Genomic DNA, 22,242 nt, shown 5'->3' with positions numbered 1-22,242 from the left:
TACTAACCTACTAAGGGGCAAAAAAACAAAACAACTGACAACAACGAGAATAATAACAGTAGCAATAAACCTGAATGATTTGATTCTTGTTTAAAGGCAAATGGCAGGCCCATAAGTCGGCGTTCTTCTAAACATCTGCTTTATTCTACAATGTTCTCTTTCCATTTCTGGAAATTCCTGATTTCTGATTGAACGGTTCCACATGGTTTACCCCTACAGCCCAGCATGCACTTCTCCACCCGCCTCCTTCCGCTTGGGCCGCAGGATGAACTGCATGCTCCATCACCCAGCCGAGTTCACCCCTGCATTCATAACATATGTAGCATGCTAACATAGTTAGAGCCCTGCTCCTCAGATCCATGTCTGCCCGTTTAACGCAATTACACTCGATTCCACAGCTCCATCCACCTATCAATGTCAATCGCGTTAGCCGCTCTCACCACAGACAGCTCTAAAGGGTGGGGGGGCGTGGTCAATTTGAATCTCGGCGAGGTGGATGGGGAAGTGTCATCGCAGCTAATGCAATGGGCATGCAGCTCTGAGAGCTTTTATTACATTAATTTGTCTCTGGTTAATTCCATCTCTTCCCCTTAATATGAAATAGCCTAAAACCCCAATTAAATCCCGGTTGGCTGCATCACCTCGGTGGAGAATGGCGTGGCCTTGCGGCACGGACTCGCATTCGCATACATCGACGTGAGCGTCTCGGGACCCGCTCGAGTGGCGGGTGTTCTGATTCACGGCACGATGCCTCTGAAACGTCCTTAATTGAAAGCGAGCATGACTGTTGGCAGACAGCAGTTTCCTGACATTATTAAAGGAAGCACGCAATGAGGATGCCGAGGGAATGTTGACGTCAAGCCGGAGCAGAAAGCTAATGGATGCTGAGACTTTTCGAGAGGCTGATGTTTTTTTTTTTCACACAAGTGCTTATTTAAAGAGAGGAATGTGCATGACTAAGAGTGAACCAGACATGTTGACCTGCCATGCGTCATCACGTTGGTTCTGTGGGACTACCTGTTTAAATGACACTCAGGCATATCGACCGACCTGACAAAAGTCAAATCCTGAAAAGGGTAAGTAAAAATATATAAGATAAAAATACAATAGAAAGAACACAGAATAAACTCTCCTTTTAGAATGGTATTCAGATTTGAAGAGATAGTTCACCCAAAAATGAAAATTCGGTCATTAATTATTCCCCCTCATGTCGTTCCAAACCCGTAAGACCTTTGTTCATCTCCAGAACACAAATTAAGATATTCGGATGAAATCCGAGAGCTTTCTGACCCTGCATAGACAGCAACACAACTGAGTCGTTCAAGACGCAGAAAGGAAGTAAAGATATTGTTAAACTAGTCCATGTGATACCAGTGGTTTACTTTTTTAACACTTCTTGTGCGCAAAATAAAGATGACTTTATTCAACAATTTCTTCTCTTCCATGTCAGTCTGGTTCACCAGAGTACGACGACACATACGTGTGGTGCTGCTGACGCAGGAGCCAGCGTTCACCGTCTGTATATTCTGGTTCAAATAATGCTGGGCAAACATTTGCAAGTCATCCTCTCTGTTGAAATCTTCAGACATTTTATGAAGACTGTTTTATGTGTGCTGCTTCTGTTTGTAAATAAGGCGCAGTGCATCTGGCTTCTACGTCAGAACGCCGGCTCACACAAAAGTATTCTCGTAGTTTCATAACATTACGGTTGAACCACTGATGTCACATGGAGTATTTTAATGTCCTTACTACCTTTCTGAGCCTTGAACGTTTCAGTTGCGTTGATGTCTGTGCAGGGTTAGAAATCGCTCAGATTTCATCAAAAATATATTGTGTTCAAAAGATCGAAGAACGAAGGTCTTACAGGTTTGGAACGACATGAGCATGAAAATAATTATCAGCTTGCTGGAATTTTAATATTTGTGTATTCATGCTTGGAATAAATTGCATGAGAGATATAGATAACCTTTAGGCTTTTGTGGTTTCTTGTCCTTTTTTAAGCTTCAAAAAGCCAAGGTCACTCTGAGCAGTCTTTAAATAGAAAACAGTCAATATTGATCAAAAATTCAACTTTGTATTTCATGGGAAAAAAAAAAAAAAAAGACATACAGGAGGTCAGAAAATTATTAGATTTGAGTGAACCATCCATTTAAAACAAAACTGACTGAAGAAAATATCTCATCCTTTCACATCTCAACACAAACTCCAACTCCAAAAGTGACTGTGTTTTTAGATGGGGTGATTCAATAGCTATTTCCAACACCACAGCTAATTCCAACATGGTTTTACAAAAAATGAGCATCTTCAGTCCTTTACATACAGGGATACAGGTATACATATCACATTCTCAGCATATTGATACTAGTACCAATAAAACAGCTGAATGACCAGTGATTCATTCAGAGGAACAAAATAGTCAAAGAAAGGCGCCATAGCAAGATTGATTTTGCCCTGTTTGGATTCACATTCAGGCCTTTAAACCCTGCTAACCCCAAGACTGATACACGACCAGACACAAAACACACGGACAGGCTCAAACCAAACAAACCAAAAATGAAATGAGTGAGGTGCTCGTTCAGCCTGGAGCAAACAAATATAACAGAAAAAAAAAAGAGGTGGAACAAAAAACAGAGAATAAGAAGACCTCCACATACTAACACATGCTCACCCACACATTTAAAAACATTTAAAATGCACATAGACAAAGAGCAAAACTCAGAAATTTAAGTAGACATGAATGCACGTTTGCTCAAAACACAGAGACAGGAAAAAAAAAAGAATAAGAAAAAGAAAATGACAGCTGGTAAGAGGGCAGAAAATGACACATCTCCCACACACACACACAATCCACCCTCCCCTGACTCACAAAGCAATGCAAAGACTATTTTCACTCTCATCACCGTTCAGTAATGTAGCAGCACCGCAGAAAACATGGCCACCGAGTGATTTATCATCATTCTGAGCCCTATTTCATTCCCCTGATTACTGCAGGCAGCAAACATGAGGAGCAAATTAATGAAAATGTTGGGGAATTATAAACTCCTACCCTGCCTGAATTATCTTGCATACTTTATATGGAGTGCAATGTTGTTTTCTAACCTGAAAACCTCTCTTTTGTGGCAGGAGTGACAGGAGTCGCTCGTAGAGCTAGTCTAGTTTAACACCGATAGAGCAAGAGCTTGGGAAAAACGTGAGGGAGAAAATAATGTAAAAGAAATGCACCTCTCGCCTGTGTCCTTCTCTCCTTGCATTACCAGAGCAAGGCCAAGGGCCAGCATGCAGGCAAGAGTCCTTGTAAAATAAATTGGGAGATCAAAGGTCCCTCCTTGAGAGTTTGCAACAGTGTGTCCTCTTACTTTTCTCATTACTGGTTCCAGATGCCTTTGTGAAGGTTCAGAGGATCTACAAAAGTCAAAAGTTATGGCGCTTTTGAGCAAGAAAGTATCTACTGTATGTTAAATTTCTGCCTGATACCGATAGCTGATCATTTCTATATATTAATTGAATTAAAGGCATTTACATTAAATACATAAGTAAAGTAAAAATAAGTAAATCAATAAAAACTAAACATATACATGAAAACCACAAATAAGAATAATGAAAAATAAGAATTAAATTAATAATTTAAATAAAACAAAAAACTAAAAGACAGGTGTTTTAAATGCTACAAGTGAATTTAGGCATTGTAATGTGCAGTATTATAAACAGATTTTCATTTTGAGATTTGCCAAAAATTAAGTTTAACAGTAATATTAAATTGTTACTGTTTTTTTTGTTTAAATGCGAGTTAGATGACTGCAGCAGTGCATGATTAAAAATCCAATATTAATCAATACAGAAAATGATGAACAAACACATACATACGATATACATACACTACTGTTCAAAGAGATTCATTAAATTCATCAAAAGTGACAGTAAAGAATTTTTACACCGTTTCAAAAATGACAAATTCTTATGAATAAATAACATTTCTCAATTTTGTCAACGAATCCTGAGGGGAAACACAGAATGATTTCTGAAGGATCGTGTGACACTGAAGATTGTAGAAATGACTGCTGAATATTTAGCTTCACGGGAATAAATTACATTCAAAAATCAACAAAAAAGAAAACTGTTATTTTGAATTGTGTCTACTGTATTTTCAACTAAGAGCAGCCTTGATGAGCATAAGAGACTTCTTTCAAAAATCTTCCCTGACTCCAAACTTTTTAATGTAGTTTATATTTAATACTGTCTGAACAACATCATTTGAACAACAGTCAAACATTACACCAATATATGAGGCATCTATACTATTGTGCACTAAAACAACAGATAGCATACTTTGTAAATTATGCTCTGAGTCTATGCTTGTGTATTTAGAATAGGGTCGTGCATGAAGTAAGCATCTCTCATTGGAGGAGCAAAACAAGCCAGGGGCATTAGGGCCTGACAGATGGAAGGGAGGATGCAAGTCGCTCTGGGAAAAGGCTGATGGATCACTCCATACAGCCCGCTTAATAGGGCGTAAGTGTGGAATCTGGCTGGAAAGAGGCTTTCGATGAGGAAGTGGGTGAGGAACGTGGCAAAAACAAACCAGAAATGCCTAAGGTGATCTTTGATTTGTGATGACCTCAGAAAGGTCAAGTCTAGTGAGGATGTTTATAAGCAAAAAAGACATCTAGCACAAGAGCACCAGGATGAGCCAACACTGTAAAAAATAAAAAATAAAAAATAAAAGTTGAGCCAACTACAACTTTTAAGTTTATACAACAAAAAGTTGAAAATCTCCTACAAAAATAAGAAAACTCACAAATCTGCTGAAGCTGGTTGCCTTAAAATTTTAAGTTGGCTCAACTTCTGTTTTGTTTGGTTTTTACAGTGAAGGCATTTCTTCTAACCTGACATTGGTTAGAAGAACAGTCTATTATGAATCTTGACAGTCTATTATGAATCTTGACATTAAGTCAGCTCGACATGTTGGGAGAGAAAGCTTAATTGTGAGAAATGCTTGTGGCTTGTTTGCTCGACATTAATTAGGTCTCTTTGTCTGCTACCTGTGACAATGGCAGCTTCACCTGCCCGAAGAATGGTTATGAAGAATATGAAAGTTACAATAACCAAATGAGAGCATATGCATCCTTGAAGGGAAAGTTCATCCAAAAATTTTAATGGTAATTTATTCAGCCATATGCCACTTCAAACTTCTATGTACTTTTTTTTTTTTTGGAACACAAAATAAGATATTTTGAAAAATGTCCACCGACTTTCATTGTATGGACAAAAACAGTTGAAATCTTCTTCAACACATCTTCTTTTGTGTTCTGCAGAACAAAGTTATATCGGTGAAATGCTCAAATTATGACAAATTTAGGTATGCAATCAGCCAAGGACAAAACAAGAAGGAAAACAACCTTACTGATTATGACTATGCAGTAATAATAATAATAATGATGATGTTTTACAGAACAACAATAAAATAACAATACTAATATGTATGGCTGTCTTTTTAATTCTAAGTTCAACTATAGCTGTTTTGTTTTATGTAGTTATTCATTGATTTAGTTTCCATTTTTGCTATGCGCTTTATGTATATTAATACAGTTTATGAATTATCATCAAGTATGATTTTTTTATCTCTATTTAATTATGGTATTTTTTGTGCTGAATTCATTGTATGAAAGGTGCTATAGAAATAAAGTTGTTGTTTTATTTTTATTTTATCAGAAAAATGCAAGGAGACCTTAAAGCCTTTTCTTTTGTTGACAACAGATATTTTTTGCAAATTGTTTATTTTGGGGCAAACTACAAACGAACATCATGTTATGTGGAGTCTTTCATGTATGATGCTACCACAGAAACCAGGAGAAACCTTGTCAGCAAGGAGAAACCACGAGAAAGAAGAGGAGGAGATGATGTCTAATGAGGTTGGAAAGATCGAGATGAGAAAGTTAAACAAGCAGCAGGAGCCATCAAGTAGAGATGCAGTTAAAGTCTTGGAAAACCTAAAGCACCACTGATCTCTTCAGACGCAGAAAACAAAAGCTCACATGACTCCAGGTTCCCCGCAGACTATCACGCTGTGTGTTTCTCTCCAGTCACCGGTAATGGACGCAGGAGATGCCAAACATACAGCATACTTCCGAATGCTACAAACACCAGTTAAAGCCAACAACTAAGAGACCTCAAACTTCAGCCAGGTTAGAAAAGAACCAAGATGACTCAACATACTTGTAGCCAGGCTAACAGAACAGTGAAAGTTGTGCTAGCTGAAGTATAGAGAGCGAATCACAGGAGATGTTTGCAGGAGACTTTGCTTCAAAGCTTGAAGGGGAATGTGTGATATGCATGTGTATTTTTGTTTGTGTCTTTGGGGGCAGGTTTTGCACTGATGCAGATGGAGTGAGACGGATGGTGAGAGCGAAAGAAAGGCTTTTTTTTCTTGTGCATGCTGTGGGTTATTTTCTGTGAAATGACTGGTCTTGTCCAGTGAGACAGTGTCTAGCACTTGCCAAATCGAGGCATCAAAGTGATTGTGCAGCTGGGAGGACACTGTGCAGAGGCACCAGCAGTCACATGACATTATCGTGTCACAACAGCTTGTTATTAGCTATCCTAGGGAGATGGGCAGAAAGTCACAACATTCTGTAACTTTTGTATTCCATTCTAGAACTCTATTCTAGAATTGTATTTAAATAATAATGTTAACATTCTGGAACATTCTGAACTATAGAGTCAAGCATTTAAACTGAGCTACAATATCAACTCTTTTTCACAAAAAAAAAAAAATAATCAGATCAGTATGTAATTTTAATATATTGCATTAAATTATATTAAATATGTGCATTATTCCATTATTTGTTTGTTTGTGTGTTTATTTATAGGTAGCAAATCAATGTTTTGAGTATGAGAAAGTTGAGTCATTCACTCAAATGATTTGTTCAAAAATGCTATCGAATTATGCACAAAATTCAGTAATGAATTCAAAATTAGTGTTTTGTGCACTTTTTTTCATTTAAAAGTACTCCTATATGAACAAAAGTGCAATAACATTTGGTTTGCAAACACTTTAAACAAATAAGGTGCTTTTTTACAGCAGTATTCCTTTAACATAGTAGCAGTTAAAATATTTCTTGTAACTCACACTAGGCAATCTTAACTGTGCCCAAGCGCGTTTGACTCCTAAAGCCCAGTTCGTTTGACTATTGTGATCACTCCGTGCCGTGCTCAGGCACAGCTCGTTTAGCTGTCTCTGGCTCGGTTGGAAGAGGTGGGCCAGAGCGTGGTTCAGTTAGGTGAGGGGGGTGTACACATGTAGTGTGAGTGGAGCACTAACCGCGCCAGAGCGTGGAACTTCTGATACGTGCAGCATGATTGCATATATATATTGTGAGAGGGCCATGTGTTACCGTGTCCCAAACAACTCAAAATAATAAACCACAAAGTTAACAAAACGATCCACTCCACTGTGCTGAAATTGTGACTGGTTATGACTGGTTTTGTGGTCCATGGTCTCACACACAGACATATACTGTGCACAGCATAAATGAGTAGACCCCCTCTAAAACTTAACAAATTCAGCAATTACTCTTTACTTAGATGACATGTTAGGGTTCTTTGGAGATATAATGTTCCAACAAGCCTGCTTCATCAATTACCAAAGAAAAATGTCAAAATTATTCAGCAAAATAAGATTTTCTTATCAAAGTGATAAAATGGTGTGTTGCAAAAATGAGTACACCCTCCTGAAAATTACTAAATAAAACTTAAAAAAAAAAAAATGTGTATAGGTTTAAGGCTGTCACGAATCCTGTCCATGCACTTCTGTTTGCTCACCACCAGATGTCGTCTTCTCTTTACATTGCCTCTCACACCACACAGACTTTTACATGTCACTCCAGACTACAGTTCCCATAATCCATTGCACTGATTGCACACACACAGCTGAAGGCACTGATTACACATACACAGCTGAATCCATTCAGACATGCTTTATAAGCCTTGGACTTCCTCTTTCAGACTGCCGAGTGTTGTCTAGCGTATATCACTCTTCTAGTGATAGCTACACTACGGAGCCATTTCACGGTTCCTGTACCTGGATTATCTCGTTGCCTTGCCCTGTTGGATATTGTTTGCTGATCGAAGACCCACGCTTGTCCTAGGATTATTCTTTGTCTAGTCTTGATCACGTCTCTTAATAAAGCTTTGCACATGGATCTGTATGTCTCGTCGGCTCCGTAAACAAAGGCTATTTTTGATCAACAGGTAAGTATATTGAAACAACTTTAAAGACAAGTAATTTCCTGACAATTAAAAGTGTTATAGCTCACTGAATCATACTCCGACTTAATGCTGGCAGCAGTGGAACCGCTTGGGAGAGAACTGCCAGTTGACTTATTTCCTAGCATAAAAGAGGACAATGTTACAAGAGGAATACCAAATAATTTTAAGTGTGAAAATATATCAGAAGTAGCACCGACACTCAAAATCAATGGACTTGTGACAAGGCTCCTGAAAAGTGAGAAGTGCTTGGTACCTACAGTGATGTTCAGTAGTAGTAAAGGTTTTATATAGGGATGAATGAGTACTGAAGATGTGAGGGAGTTGTGCTTTATCAATACTGTCATGAATTCACACACTACTGTGTGATGTAATACAAAAACTTAAACAGAAGATGCTACCCTCCCCTCATTCCCTGCATTATTGAACACTTTTTTTTTTTCAGCATGACAATGAAGATATTCATTCTCCCAAGGTGAAAATCCTTCAGTGGACCTGTATTTCACTCAATCTTAACACTGTTGAGCAGCTGTGGGGGATTCAGTAGACCATAAATGCTATGAATGCTATGGTCTTTCATTAAAGACCATAGCATTCAAGGAGCTCGTCCTCCAGGAGTTAAACAGGACAGATGTGAAAATTGTCATGAACTTGTACACTCAGTGCCAAGAAGGGTCAGAGCAGTATATTTAAAGTTCTGGAGGACATACAGTACTAAGTACTAGAATATTGTACGTTTACTGAATTAAATCTAGGGTGTACTCATTTCTGCAATCCTTAATTTAAACAAAACTGTCTAATTTACTTATCTTACAGAAAATATTGCCATATTTTGTCTTTATTAAGTATGTTTAATTACTTTTTTTTTTTTTTATAATTAGAGCTTATAGCTAATGAAAGTCAAAAATCAGTATCTCAATATTAGAATATTTCCTAAGATCAATCCAAAAAAAGATTTGCACAACAGAAAAGTTCAAGTTCTTTAAAGTATGTTAATTTATGCATTCAATACTTTAGCACAAATTCCAGCATCTGTGAGGAATGGCATGGAAGCGATCAGCCTGTGGCACTGCTGAGCCTTCAGCTCGTCTGGATTGTTGGATTGACTGTTTCTCATCTTTCTCTTGAAAATATCCCATAGATTCCATATTGGGTTCAGGTCAGGCATGTTGGCTGGCCAATCAAGCAGAGTAATATTATGGTCAGCAAAGCACTTGTAAATGGTTTTGGCACTGTGGGCAGGTGCTAAAAGGGCATCTCCGTAAAGCTTGTCAGCAGATGGAAGCATAAAGTGCTCTAAAATCTCCTGGTAGACGGCTGCATTGACTTTGGACTTGATAAAACACAATAGACCAACACCAGCAGACGTCACGGCACCCCAAATCATCACTGACTTTGGAAACTTCACACTGGATTTCAAGCAGCTTGGATTGTGTGCCTCTCCAGTCTTTCTCAAGACTCCAGACCTTGATTTCCAAATGAAAAGCAAAATTTACTTTTATCTGAAAAGAGGGAGCCCTTTTCCTGAAGGCGTCTGAGCGTGGTGACTCTTGATGCACTGACTCCAGCTTCAGTCCCTTCTTTGTGAAGCTCTCCCAAGTGTTTGAATCGGCTTTGCTTGACAGTATTCTCAAGCTTGCGGTCATCCCTGTTACTTGTGCACATTTTCCTACCCAATTTCTTCCTTCCAGTCAACTTTGCATTTAATATGCTTTGATACAGCCACCCCTTTCAGTAATGACCCTCTGTGACTTACCCTCTTTGTGGAGGGTGTCAGTGATCGTCTTCTGGATCATTGCCAGGTCAGCAGTCTTCCCCATTATTGTGTTTTCAAAGAACAAGAGAGACCCAAAATTTATACTGTATGGATTGTCATTTATTTAAACTCAAATGTAACTATTCTAATATTTTGTGATACTGATTTTTGACTTTCATTAGCTGTAAGCTCTAATCATCAAAATTAAAAAAAAAAAAAATTAAAAAATACAGGGAAAAATTAACTGTTTCACCATATTAAAATTTTCTTATATATGCAACTGACTTCTAAGTGCCAAATTATTGATATAACCCATTAAAGCCTATTTGGCATAAAAAAATAAAATTAAAAAAATGAAAGGGAAAGGAATGAAAATTGCCTTTTGTTAACCAATTTTTCTGGGTATTTGATGCTGGTAACCCAACTTTTTATATTAAGTCACAAAATAGCATCTTCATCCACCCCCAGTACTGCAGTATGGAGTAGGAGGTGACACCAAATCTCATAAGTGCTTCTAATCTATCCATCCCATTGTTTCTATTTCCTTCTCTATCACTCACTGATCTGCAGTTCTCCTTAAGTAATCCTTAGGGTTGCACAGGCTCTGCGCTCATGCGGCTGCAACGCTGTTATGCTGATGGAGTGTTCCGAGACCCTGCCTCTTGATCAAGTCTTTCTGTGTAGCCCCCTGGAGGGCTGAATAACATAGGCATCCATCTTCTGTAAACGCAGTGTGACCGCCGGAATGCCACGTCCCGCTAAGTGCAAGATTAAGCTCTGCTAACCAACTCCCTAAATCCACTTTAGTGCATTGCAGGCCAGGCTAGTGAGGTGAACCACCACACCCACAAAGCCCTGGACCCCCTCAACCTCTAGCCACAAGCCCAAGCTCCCTTGACCCAGGTCAGCAATGCATTACTCTGACCAATCAATTGATAGATTGGACTGTCTGGGCAGCCGTAACTAAATCAGCCAATTCTGATGATTCAGCAGTGGTCTGGGAGTCTGGGCGGGTGTCACCAATCAACGATCACCACCGGCCAGGACAAGTATGGACAATCTCCTGTCACTTGAACGTAATTTATTGCAAACCAGCACATTGATCAAGCACGTGCCATTCCACAAGTCGTTCAGGCTTGAGCTTGAAAAACAATTAGAGCAAAAGGTGAACGGACGGCAGCAGAAGTCGAAAAGGTTTTAGAAGAAACTGAACCAATGGTAATTTTTGTGTACAGCGTAGAAATCAGACCCTACGTCTCGTTTCCAGTCTTTTCAGGTACACCGTATTATTTCTTAGTCATTCATATTATCACAGAAATACTGGGATGAAAGTTTATACTTCGGATTTAAACATTGATGTCTATGGTAGCAATCAAAACAGCGCAAATCCCCTTTTAAAGGTGAAAGGTGACTGTTGAAAAATTGTCATTGAATCATTCAAGAGATTCGTTCAAAAATGCTGATTCATCCAGTAATGAAATAAGTGAAGTATTTATGAGTGAGTCATTGAATCATTCATTAAAACCACTTTTTTCATAATTTGAATATTAAAAATTGGTGTATTACATATATATATTAAAATATAATAAAAATGCATTCAAATTAATTAAACACTTATGGAAGACAAGAAATTACTTGAGTATAAATAAATAAAATTAATAAATGCAGAAATAAATAAATGTAGAAAAACATACATAAATATAGAAATACATGAATAAATGAATGAATAATTAACTAAATGCTGAAATAAAGATATGCATGAATGAATAAATTGTCAAAAGTGGCATTTTTTTATTAATTTTAAATTATTATTTATTAATTATTATTTTTTTTTTTGTACCATTTGTTATACTACATTTATTTGTGCATTTCTACATTTATTTATTTCTGTGTCCGTATGTTAATAAGGTAGGCGGTCCTAACCTCTCTCAATGTAGGATCGGTCAATTAGGCAAACCAGTCAGAACAACCGTTTCTGTTAGCAACGAACACGAGATGGCAATCAGTCTAGTTGGCCTGCTAACTTTATTAACTGCGGTCAAGCCAGCCGCGTCTTGAAAATACACAAGCCGTTTCTCAATACCAAGTATGCAAAGTTCGGACTTGCATCCTTCGTAGTTCTGACTTCGCAAGTTCGACTCGGGAGAGTGAACTCCTGAGGACGGGAGGACACAAGTCCTGTGTTCCGGTGAATTCAGTTCCCCTGTTTCCCCTGTGCAGCTACAGTGCGAAAATCATGGCATCAAAATCTGAAATGGCAGAAAGTTTCCTGTAAGGGGTAGGTTTAGGTGTGGGTTGGTGTTATGACGTCGTTATGACAGCATTTTACATCTATTTTGACCGCTCCCAGCACAAGTGCGCAATTAGATGCGCAAGACAAAAAAAAAAGAAATATTATTTTAAAAGAAATAAAGTATTTTCAAGACGTGGCTGACCGCATGTTTCGAGCGCATGCGGAGCTGGCCTGCTGCGTCTTGAAGGTCGGCAAACACAACTGGATCAAGGTTTATATCCATATCAGCACTGAGCTGAGAACTAATTCATCGACTACACATTCAAAATGAAACAGAAGGTAGTCGCTTGGTGCATGATCTATACATCACTTGCTATTAAATGCAAATCATTAGCAATGGTAGTATCTACAGTAGTACAGCCGTAATGATAACGATCCTGTTTAACCAATCCGGCATTGAGAGAGGTTAGGACCGCCTACCTTACAGAAATAAATGCTGAAATGCTTTAATAAATGTACAAATAAATAAACATAGAATACATAAATGTAGAAATACATTAAGTGTAGTATAACACGCATTGTACAAAAATAGCACAATTAAAAATGACACTTGACAATGTATTCATTAATTTATGCATCTCTGCATTTATTTATTTCAGCATTTAATTATTTATTTATTCTTTATGTATTTCTACATTTATTTATTTATTTCTGAATTTATGCATTTATTCATTTTATTTATTTCTACTTAAGTCATCTCTCGTCCTCCATAACTTTTAGATCGACTGCAGCAATATTTTGTCGCACATTATTTTTAGTTCAGAATCGTGATCTCTTTTTGTGACAAAAAAATTATTGTGATTTCTCAATTTATCCAGAATCGTGCAGCTCTAACATATAGCTCCGAGATATCAAAACAAACCAATAACAAAGAAATGACTTCAAGTTTTGCCATCTCTTTGGTCTTTGGTTTAGATCGCTATACTTCCATGCCTGAGCTATAGCTAACTAGTAGAAACTACCAATAATTCATCTTAAAGTGAACTGAGAAACCACAGCAATTCAGCCTGGTAGACTAAAAAGTTGTTACAACAGAAAAGCTGCAAAACATAATATGATAACGCCACAACAAATGCACTCTACACCAGGCATAAATGCGCATTTTTGGAGATCAGATCACATTAGATAGCACTTTACCACATTAAAAGCCAGATTTCTGAAATTAAAACAACACAACTTTGTCAATGTTTGTAAAAATAAATAATTAAACAATTATAGTGTTTTTATACCAACATCAGCGTATTAATATCCATAATCTATCTGGATGCAAAACATGTTAATGTCAGTATATTTAACAAGTGTACAATTCAATTATATTTGTGCTAATAAAAGAATTCATGTGAACAAATCCATTCAAAGACACAAATACAAACGTTCCAAAATAAAAACATAACAAAATTAATATCTTGAGAGACTAAAACTCATATAAAACGAGCGTTCTAGCCACGCAAAAACATTTCCTCCCAGAGCAGGAGCTTGTAATTGGAGTGCTGATGTGATATTCATCTCCACTGGCGTAGTGTTTTGACTAAAGGGGCATTGCTAATCGAATGAGAGGTTGTATTTAATATCCCTCTGTTCCCGTATGGTGCTTGAACACACCAACACTAAAAAACATACATTTGATTATAGCCGGCTAGAAGTCATTGATTACTGCATAGCGTCAGAGCCAGACAGCCCCATTGATACCACAAAGATCAATATACAGAACACTTGCCAATGGCTTTGTGACACCATGTTTCAACATAACTGGCATACACACACACTTATACACCACCTTGATAATTCTATAGGATTATCTGCTTTGAAGCCTTTCATTTAAGTCATCATACAGATATCAAACACCAATAGACACATAAAATACATGTCAGTGAAAGACGAAAGGTCAGAGTATTGATTTAGCAAAGAATATTAAGACCCTTTAACTGGTGAACTTTCTCAATATGAACAATCGGTATCTATTCGTGATCATATTAAACTAAACTGTGTAATGGCTTCTAAAAATTAAATTTTTGTCATCACAGGAATAAACTATATTTTAAAAAGGTATAAAAAAAAACATTGTTTTTGACATTTCACAATATGAGTGTTTTTACTGTACTTTTGATCAAATAAATGCAGCCATGGTGAGCATAAGCAGCTTCTTCAAAAACATTATTATTTTTTTAAATCTCTGAATTTCAGTACTGTATGAACATTATGAAGTATTTAAAATAAATTCAGTTGTATGCCAGGAAGCAATAATTCTGTCTATTTTAGCTGATCAGGTCTTTCCATACACTTTCAGCTAGAGAAAAGTACAACACATCATCATCCAAACTGAAATTTCTGACAGTGTAGCTCTGATATCGCTTTAGCCATGTTGGAAATTTAATTCTGGAAGTTTCCATGCTTAAAACTTCAGAAATGTACATCACCTGATATAACCTCATACAGCCTAAGTGTGCTATATGTGATGGCGCTAAAGTTTTCCATGCAGAAAGCTCTCCATGTTCCATGTCAGCACTGATAAATAAATAACCACTCTGTGGGAAATATTATGTATATTCAAATGGTTTGTCTCAACTCCCTGAAAGGTATGTCTACTGTAACCATGGCTGTTGAAGGTAAATGTCAGTTCCCTTCCAGGAACGTCGAGCTGCGTCGGAAGATGCTAGGGGAACGCCATCAGCGTAACCGACGCTCTGAATATCGTCTATACCTAGTCCGATAGAAGGGCGAGGCGTCACGGGCGGAGTGACGTCACGACCAGGAAGTATATAAGCACGTGAGGCAGAGCCCGCGTCAGCTTTTTGTCATTCAGCAAGCGCTCTGTGTGTTGTCAGTCCATATCTGTTTGTGAGTCTTATTTAGTGTTGTATGTCCTGAAAAGAAATTAGACATCCCTAAAGCCAAGACCAAAACAGGGGGCGATCCTAGATCGCGTTTCAGATTGTGTGCTAGTCCACTGCCTGCGTTATGAAAAAAAAAGCATTATGAGCGGGGACACACATGATCTGTGCGTGGTCTACCTGAGTGCGGAGCGCGAGGCAGCGGCTCTCGAGGGAGCTGACTGCCCGCATTGTGAGCGGCTCTCGCTGCGCACACTCCGCACTCGGAGGGCTCTCTTCGAGAAGAGAGTCTTTGTGAGCTCCCCGCGTGGTGCTGGCCCCGCTTTTGCCTAGGCAGAGCGGCGGCTGCGCTCGTGGGACTCACAGGCTGATTTGGCGAACGAGAGTGAGACGGGAATGTCCCTATCTCCTCCCGTATCCGTCAGATCTGGCGCCCCGTCTCGCGATTCGGAAGCGGTCTCTTCCCCCCGAGACGAGGGCTCAACGCTTCGTCTGTCTTCCTCCGAGGAGGTTGACGTGACGAGCGTTGATGAGGTTTCGCCGCCTCTGTCGCCCCAATTTATATAGAAGGAAAGCGAGCTCTCCACGCGCTGTCGGCCCCGCTTTTGTGCAAAAGAAAGATAGAGCGGTGGCTGCGCTCGCGCGGCTCGCAAATGGATCAAAACAAATCCAGCGCCCGCTCTCTGTGCTCGGAAGCGGTTCTCTTCCCCCAGAGAGAGGGCTCGTCGCCCCGCTTGTCTTCCTACCGAGGAGGTGGATGAGAAATGATGAGCGTTGTAAACTCTAGTGTTGCACAAATAAAGCCAGCCCCACTCTGTCGGGGCAGAGCGGTGGCTGCGCTCGTTGGGCTCGTAGAGAAAAAAGGCTGATCTGGCTGGCGGGCATATAGAAGAGAAGAGAAAAGAAACTATCTTCTCCCGTATCCACCAGATCTGGCGCCCCGTCTCGTGGTTCGGAAGCGGTACTCTTCCCCCCGAGACGAGGGCTTGACGCTGCGTCCTCCGAGGAAAAGGGATGTGACGAGCGTTGACGAGGTTTCGCCGCCTCTCTCGCCCCAGTGTGATGAGCCACAAGAGCCTTCAGTTTCCCCCGATCTCCACCGAGGTGTTGAGATCGCGGGTGGAATCTTTGAGGGCAGATGGTATGCGCGCTCTCGAAATTCAGGCGGCTGCTGGGCGGGCGCAGCCTCCTCCGCATACCAGCTCCTCGCGCAGCAGGTCCTGACGGGCGAGCCCCAGGACCGCGGAGAGCGACCCCTACTGGGGTGGAGCGGCTTGCACCGCGGTACACGGTGACCGTCTCCCCTCGGTGCTCTCCGGGGATTTGTCTGTCAACCCTGCAGTTCCAGGGCACAGCAGGTCCCAGCGAGTGTTTTTCTCAGAATTCCCCGCCGGTAGTGACTGCGGGCCTGAGAAACTCGCCTCAGTTGCCAGAGACCGCGTCTCCCTCCGAAGCTCCGCAGCGAGACAGCGGTCTGGCCATTTCTCGGACACCAGAGGTCAGTTTCGAGAGCCTGATTCCCTTAGTAGACCATTGGGCAGTGAGCTGCCGAATGCGTCTCTTTGGGCCCTGCCTGGCAGGGTCTGGTTCGTTCAGAGGTCCTGACGGGCGAGCCCCAGGACTGCGGAGGACGACCCCTACTGGGGTGGAGCGGCTTGCACCGCGGCACACGGTGACCGTCTCCCCTCGGTGTCCTCCGGGGATCTGTCTGTCAACCCTGCAGGTCCAGGGCACAGCAGGTCCCAGCGAGTGCTTTCTCAGAATTCCCCGCCGGTAGTGACTGCGGGCCTGAGAACCTCGCCTCAAGCGCCAGAGACCGCGTCTTCCTCCGGACTTCCGCAGCAAGACTGGTCTGGCCATATCTCTAACACCAGAGGTCAGTCTCGAGAGACTGATTCCCTTAGTAGATCATCTAGCGGCCAGGCAGCGGCTACCAGATGTGTCTCTTTAGGTCCTGCAGACGGTAGAGCATGGTTATTCCATCCAGTTCGATGGGCCACCTCCGCCGTTCAACGGGGTTTGCGTGACTACGGTCCGCCCCGAGCAGGCTCTGGTTCTGGGACAAGAAGTCGAGAATTTAGTAAGGAAGGAAGCCATCGAGTGGTTCCTCCTCACGGAGTTCACGCCGGCGGCTCAGCCGGCACTTCATTGTTCCAGAGAAGGATGAGGGGCTGAGGCCCATACTGGATTTGGGGTTCTGAACCACTCAGCCAGAAAGCTGAAGTTCAAGATACTCACTGGCAGGCAGATCGTGTCTCAAATCAGGTCCGAGGACTGATTTGTCACGACAGACCTCTCCAGTTACCCATCCTTCCCTTTCACAGGGAGTTCCTGAGGTTCGCTTTTGGGGGCAAAGCGTATCGGGTTCCTCCTCTCGGCCTTACACTCTCACCCCGCACTTTCACTAAGTGTGTGGATGCGGCACTAGTCCCGTTGCGACTGCAGAGCATCTGCATACTCAATTGCATCGACGATTGGTCGATCCTCGCTCAATCAGAGCGGGTGGCGATTCGGCATCGAGGTGTCGTTTTCGCCCACGTGAAAGATTTGGGGGTTAAGACTAAACGCTGAGGAAAGTGTGCTTTCTCCAGCTAGAGAACCACTTACCCAGGCGTAGTGAGGGATTCGACCACGATGCAGGCTCGTTTGACCCCTGCTCGGATCGAGTCGATCCTCACGGCAGTCAAGAGAGTGCGAGAAGGCCAGCCATTCACTGTCAAGCAGTTTCAGAGACTGCTTGGGCTCATGGCAGCTGCGTCCAGCGTGACTACTTCTGGCCTGCTGTACATGACGCCCCTACAGTGGTGGCTCAAGACCAAGGGGTCTCCCCGAGGGGAGACTTGCTCCGTGCTGTCTAAGTGTCACGCCGCTGTCCGTGCCTTAGACATGTGGAGGAATCCTTGAGTCTTGTCTCAGGGCCCGGTGATGGGAGCTCCTTGTTGCCGCGTTTCGCTAGCGACGGACGCTTCCCTCACCGGCTGGGGTGCGGTCATGAGTGGCCACCCTGCCCGCGGTCTGTGGAGTGGTCGCCACCTACGTGGCATATCAACCAGCTAGAGATCCTAGCCGTGTTCTGTGTGCGCAGGCACTTCCTCCCAGACCCAAGAGATCACCACGTGCTGGTGCGAATATGGGAGCAGACGTCCTGTCGAGACAGGGGCTGAGGCCCGGGGAATGGATGCTTCACCCCGAGGGGTGAAGCAGATTTGGAAGGCTGTGGCCAGGCACAGGTGGACCTCTTCGCCGCTTGAGAGTTAGCGCAATGTCCCCTCTGGTTCTCTCTAGCCCCTCCAGCTCCTCCGGGACTGGACGCTATGGTACAGACGTGGAGACCGAGGCTCCGTCCGTACGCCTTCCCCCCCGATCGCTCTGCTCCCGGGAGTTCTGGAGAGAGTGCGCCGGGACGAGGTCAGTCTACTGCTGGTAGCACCGTTCTGGCCGGGCCGAGTATGGTTCTCGGACCTGATTTCTCTTCTGGACGGCACCCCGTGGCCGGTGCCGATCAGGAGAGATCTCCTCTCACAGGCCGGGGGCACCATGGTGCACCCCCGCCTGGAGCTATGGAAGCTGTGGGTATGGCCTCTGAGGGGGCACAACTCATAGTTTCCGGTCTGTCAACCGAGGTTGTCGAGACCCTCCTCCAATCCAGAGCTCCCTCCACGAGGAAACTGTACGCCTGGAAGTGGAAGCTTTCACTTCTTGGTGCGGAGACCACCAGCTCGACCCAGTCAACTGCCCGATTCGCGCAGTTCTGGAGTTCCTGCAGGCCCGCTTCTCCGCAGGGTTAACCCACTCCACTGTTAAGGTCTACGTGGCAGTTATCTCTTTGTACCACGCCCTTAGCGGTGGCCAGTCAGTGGGCAGACACCCCCTAGCTACACGTTTCCTCCGGTGCGCTCAGGCTGAGGCCTCCGGTACGATCATGCGTCCCGACTCGGGACCTGGCTGTGGTTCTGAGGTTCGGTGCGAGCACCTTGAGCCTATCGAGGAGATAACAGATGGACTCCTCACCATCAAGATCGTCTTCTTGCTGGCCATCACTTCTCTGAGGAGGGTGTGTGGCCTTCAGGCCCTGTCTGCGGCCCCTTCGATGTTGACTGTGCGCCCGGTTTGGCGAAAGTCTTTCTCTACCCCTGTGCGGGTTACGTTCCGAAGGTTCCAACGGTCATACCACAGCCGGTCGTACTCCAGGCCTCTGTCCTCCTCCCTTCGGGGAGCCCGGCCAGGAGAGGCACAACTATATGTGTCCAGTGTGAGCACTGGGCACGTACATCCACAGAGCTGCCCTGTGGAGGAAGTCGGACCAACTGCTCGAGGGCCTTGGTCCGCCTAAGAGGGTAGGGCTTGGTAGCCCACTCTTAGTAAGTGATGTTGGATGCTGTCAATTTTGCTTACGAGGCCTCTGGGCTTGCCCATCCGTGGGAGTCAGAGTGCACTCAACCAGAGGTATGGCGGCCTTCAAGGCCTTTTTGGACAGATGTACCGATCAGGGCATCTACGACGCTGCTGGGTAGTCCACGCCCCTGACTTCGCCAGGTTACGACCTCGACATCCGAGCCACTACAGGCTCTTCTGTCCTCTTGGCCTGACATCAGGCAGGGACTTGTCAGTCTGGCGGCGTTGGTATAGCGTTCCCCTAGCGTCTTCCGACGCAGCTCGACGTTCCTGGAAGGGAACGAACCAGGTTACGTATGTAACCCAGGTTCCCTGAAGGGAACGAGAGCTGCGTCTCGCAGCCATACTTCCGGCATCCCTGCCAGCGCTTGCTTCATGACATGAAGCTGACGCGGGCTCTGCCTCACGTGCTTATATACTTCCTGGTCGTGACGTCACTCCGCCCGTGACGCCTCGCCCTTTTATCGGACTAGGTATAGACGATATTCAGAGCGTCGGTTACGCTGATGGCGTTCCCCTAGCGTCTTCCGACGCAGCTCTCGTTCCCTTCAGGGAACCTGGGTTACATACGTAACCTGGTTCGTTTTCTAGCCATCCGGCCTTAGGGATGATTCACAAGCAATGCAGGATGCACAAGAATAAAAGGAGAAAAAAAAAATCTCCTCAATTAGTCCCCTCACAAAACCTTTATAAAAACAGCATTTACTGTTTTATTTATGTACTTATTTTTTTCAACTGCTTACACAATCTTTACTTGTCACACAATGTCACACCAAATATACAAAACCATACACTAATTGTTTGCCTTTGACTCTGTTTTCAATTTTATAAAACACTTTTTGCAAAACACAACACACAATTCTCTATGTAACACACAACAATCTAACAGGAATTAACGTCGCAAAGGTGTTTGCATTTGAGATCTGTTTGCGATATTTTGAATGCAGTGCTTCATTTTGCAAGAGATGTGAGGCATTTTGCATTTTATGTGTGCACTTCTTAGATTTGTGTGTAAAGTTTTGAAAATGTTTGTAAGCAAAGCAGTTGAGAAAAACTGTAAACATCAAGTTATGAGTCACTAAACATAACTGTAATTTGATAAAGTTTGATGTAAAAACTATTTGAACAAACTAAACAATAATCTTCCAGAAAAACTAAAAATGGTCACTTGAGTCCTTGAGCGATTGCACTTTATTTTGATGGTCCCTTTTAGACATTCTACTAACTATAAATAACTTTGCAACTACTTCTCAGTAATTTGCTACTACAAGTCTACTAACTCTCAGATTGGACTGTTAGGGTAGGTTTAGGGTTAGTAGAATAAGTTGATATATAATGCACTTGCAAAGTTTCTTATCAGTATGTTGTATGTTGTGGACCCATCAAAATAAGGTGTTAGAAGATCTTAAGCAGTCAGTCCACTAATACCCTAATGACTGCTAGCTGACATGTAGTTGCAAAGTTACTTACTGTTAGTAGAATGTCTAAAGTGGACTATCAAAATAAAGCGTTACCCATCGAGCTAACTTGCATGCTGGCAAATGTTGTTCATGACTTACATTGTTCATGTACTCGCTCAGCAGGTCTTGCAGGGCCTGGCGCACGGAGTTGCACTCGGCTACGATGCGTTCGCGGCGATCGTCGCGTGTGCAGGAGGAGTCGGCCATGAGGGCGGCGCCACTGATGATGCTCTCCAGACGTTCCTCCAGTGACGGCCTGAAGCGAGCCTCACTGAATGTTAGCGGGTCCAGAATGATCTTATTCTGAAACAGAAAAAAATATGGCCAGTATTAGTTTAAAACATTAAAAGCCATAAACACCTTTAATTGTGAAAAAACAAAAACAGTAATCATTATTTAAAACTGTTTTGTCAGTATAACAGTATTAAAAACAAACATTACATTCTCGTTTATTATCAAGGCAGCAACAAAACATGCACTGCTCACGCTCCACTAACACTTGTTTTGAGAAACAGTTGTAAAACCAAATCAGGGCTCTAGACTGCGACCAAAATGGTCACATTTGCAACAATTCTTTGAGAATGTGAGAGTTCAAATTTGATGTGGTCGCATTTGTGTGAATGCATGGTCTGCGCTGCTCCATACAGTGTGTGTTGCTGAGTCCCATTGTAGCAGGAGTCAGATTTCACTCATCAAGTGAAGAGAGGCACTGCCAGTGAGAGCGCTTCAGGTGTAGAGCCTGGTTTATACTCTCCGCGTTTAGCACTAGTGAGAAGGTGCGCGTGGTAAAAAGTGATGTGAATATTAAAGTCAATATTAAATGTGTGTTCTGAGTTTGTCACACCACAGAAAAATGTTTTATTAACCACCCAGCCAAATTTGAATGTTAGAAAAATCCGTCAAGCAAATAAAATAAGGTATCAAAATCTTGAAAAAATAAGCAGTATTCTCTGCTCTCAAACGCTGGGGGCGTGTCCACTGGCAGCGCTGAAACCACGCCCACTCGCGGGAAAGCTGCCGTCTCTCTCAACTGTCTTCCTCTAGCAGCTTATTTAATAAGCAGACCGAGCTGTTTTGTAAATGATCGCAACCAATTATGCATTTGCGTGACGAAGGCATAGCTAGCTAGCTAAATGTAGGCTGTTGTAACTAACGGAAATGACATTAACTCGCGATTGAGCCATGAACCACTGATGCTAATGCACTCTAGTATTAGATGTGTTCGACTTGAAGCAGCGCTGCAGA

General features: G+C 42.6%; 1 protein-coding gene across 2 annotated transcripts in view; it reads right to left on the bottom strand.

Moving 5' to 3' along the window:
* LOC306874086 (catenin alpha-2-like) overlaps positions 1-22,242 on the bottom strand; it is a 488,426-nt gene that overhangs the window by 300,984 nt on the left and 165,200 nt on the right. For both annotated transcript variants that reach the window (XM_079423823.1, XM_079423824.1), the window contains one exon: positions 21,097-21,300. In XM_079423823.1, coding sequence (XP_079279949.1) covers positions 21,097-21,300 — 204 coding nt within the window. The remainder of the gene's footprint in view (positions 1-21,096; positions 21,301-22,242) is intronic.

This window comes from Barbus barbus (genome assembly GCF_936440315.1).
Source record: "Barbus barbus genome assembly, chromosome: 8".
Lineage (NCBI taxonomy): Eukaryota > Metazoa > Chordata > Actinopteri > Cypriniformes > Cyprinidae > Barbus > Barbus barbus.
This window is presented reverse-complemented; position numbering and strand designations above follow the sequence as displayed.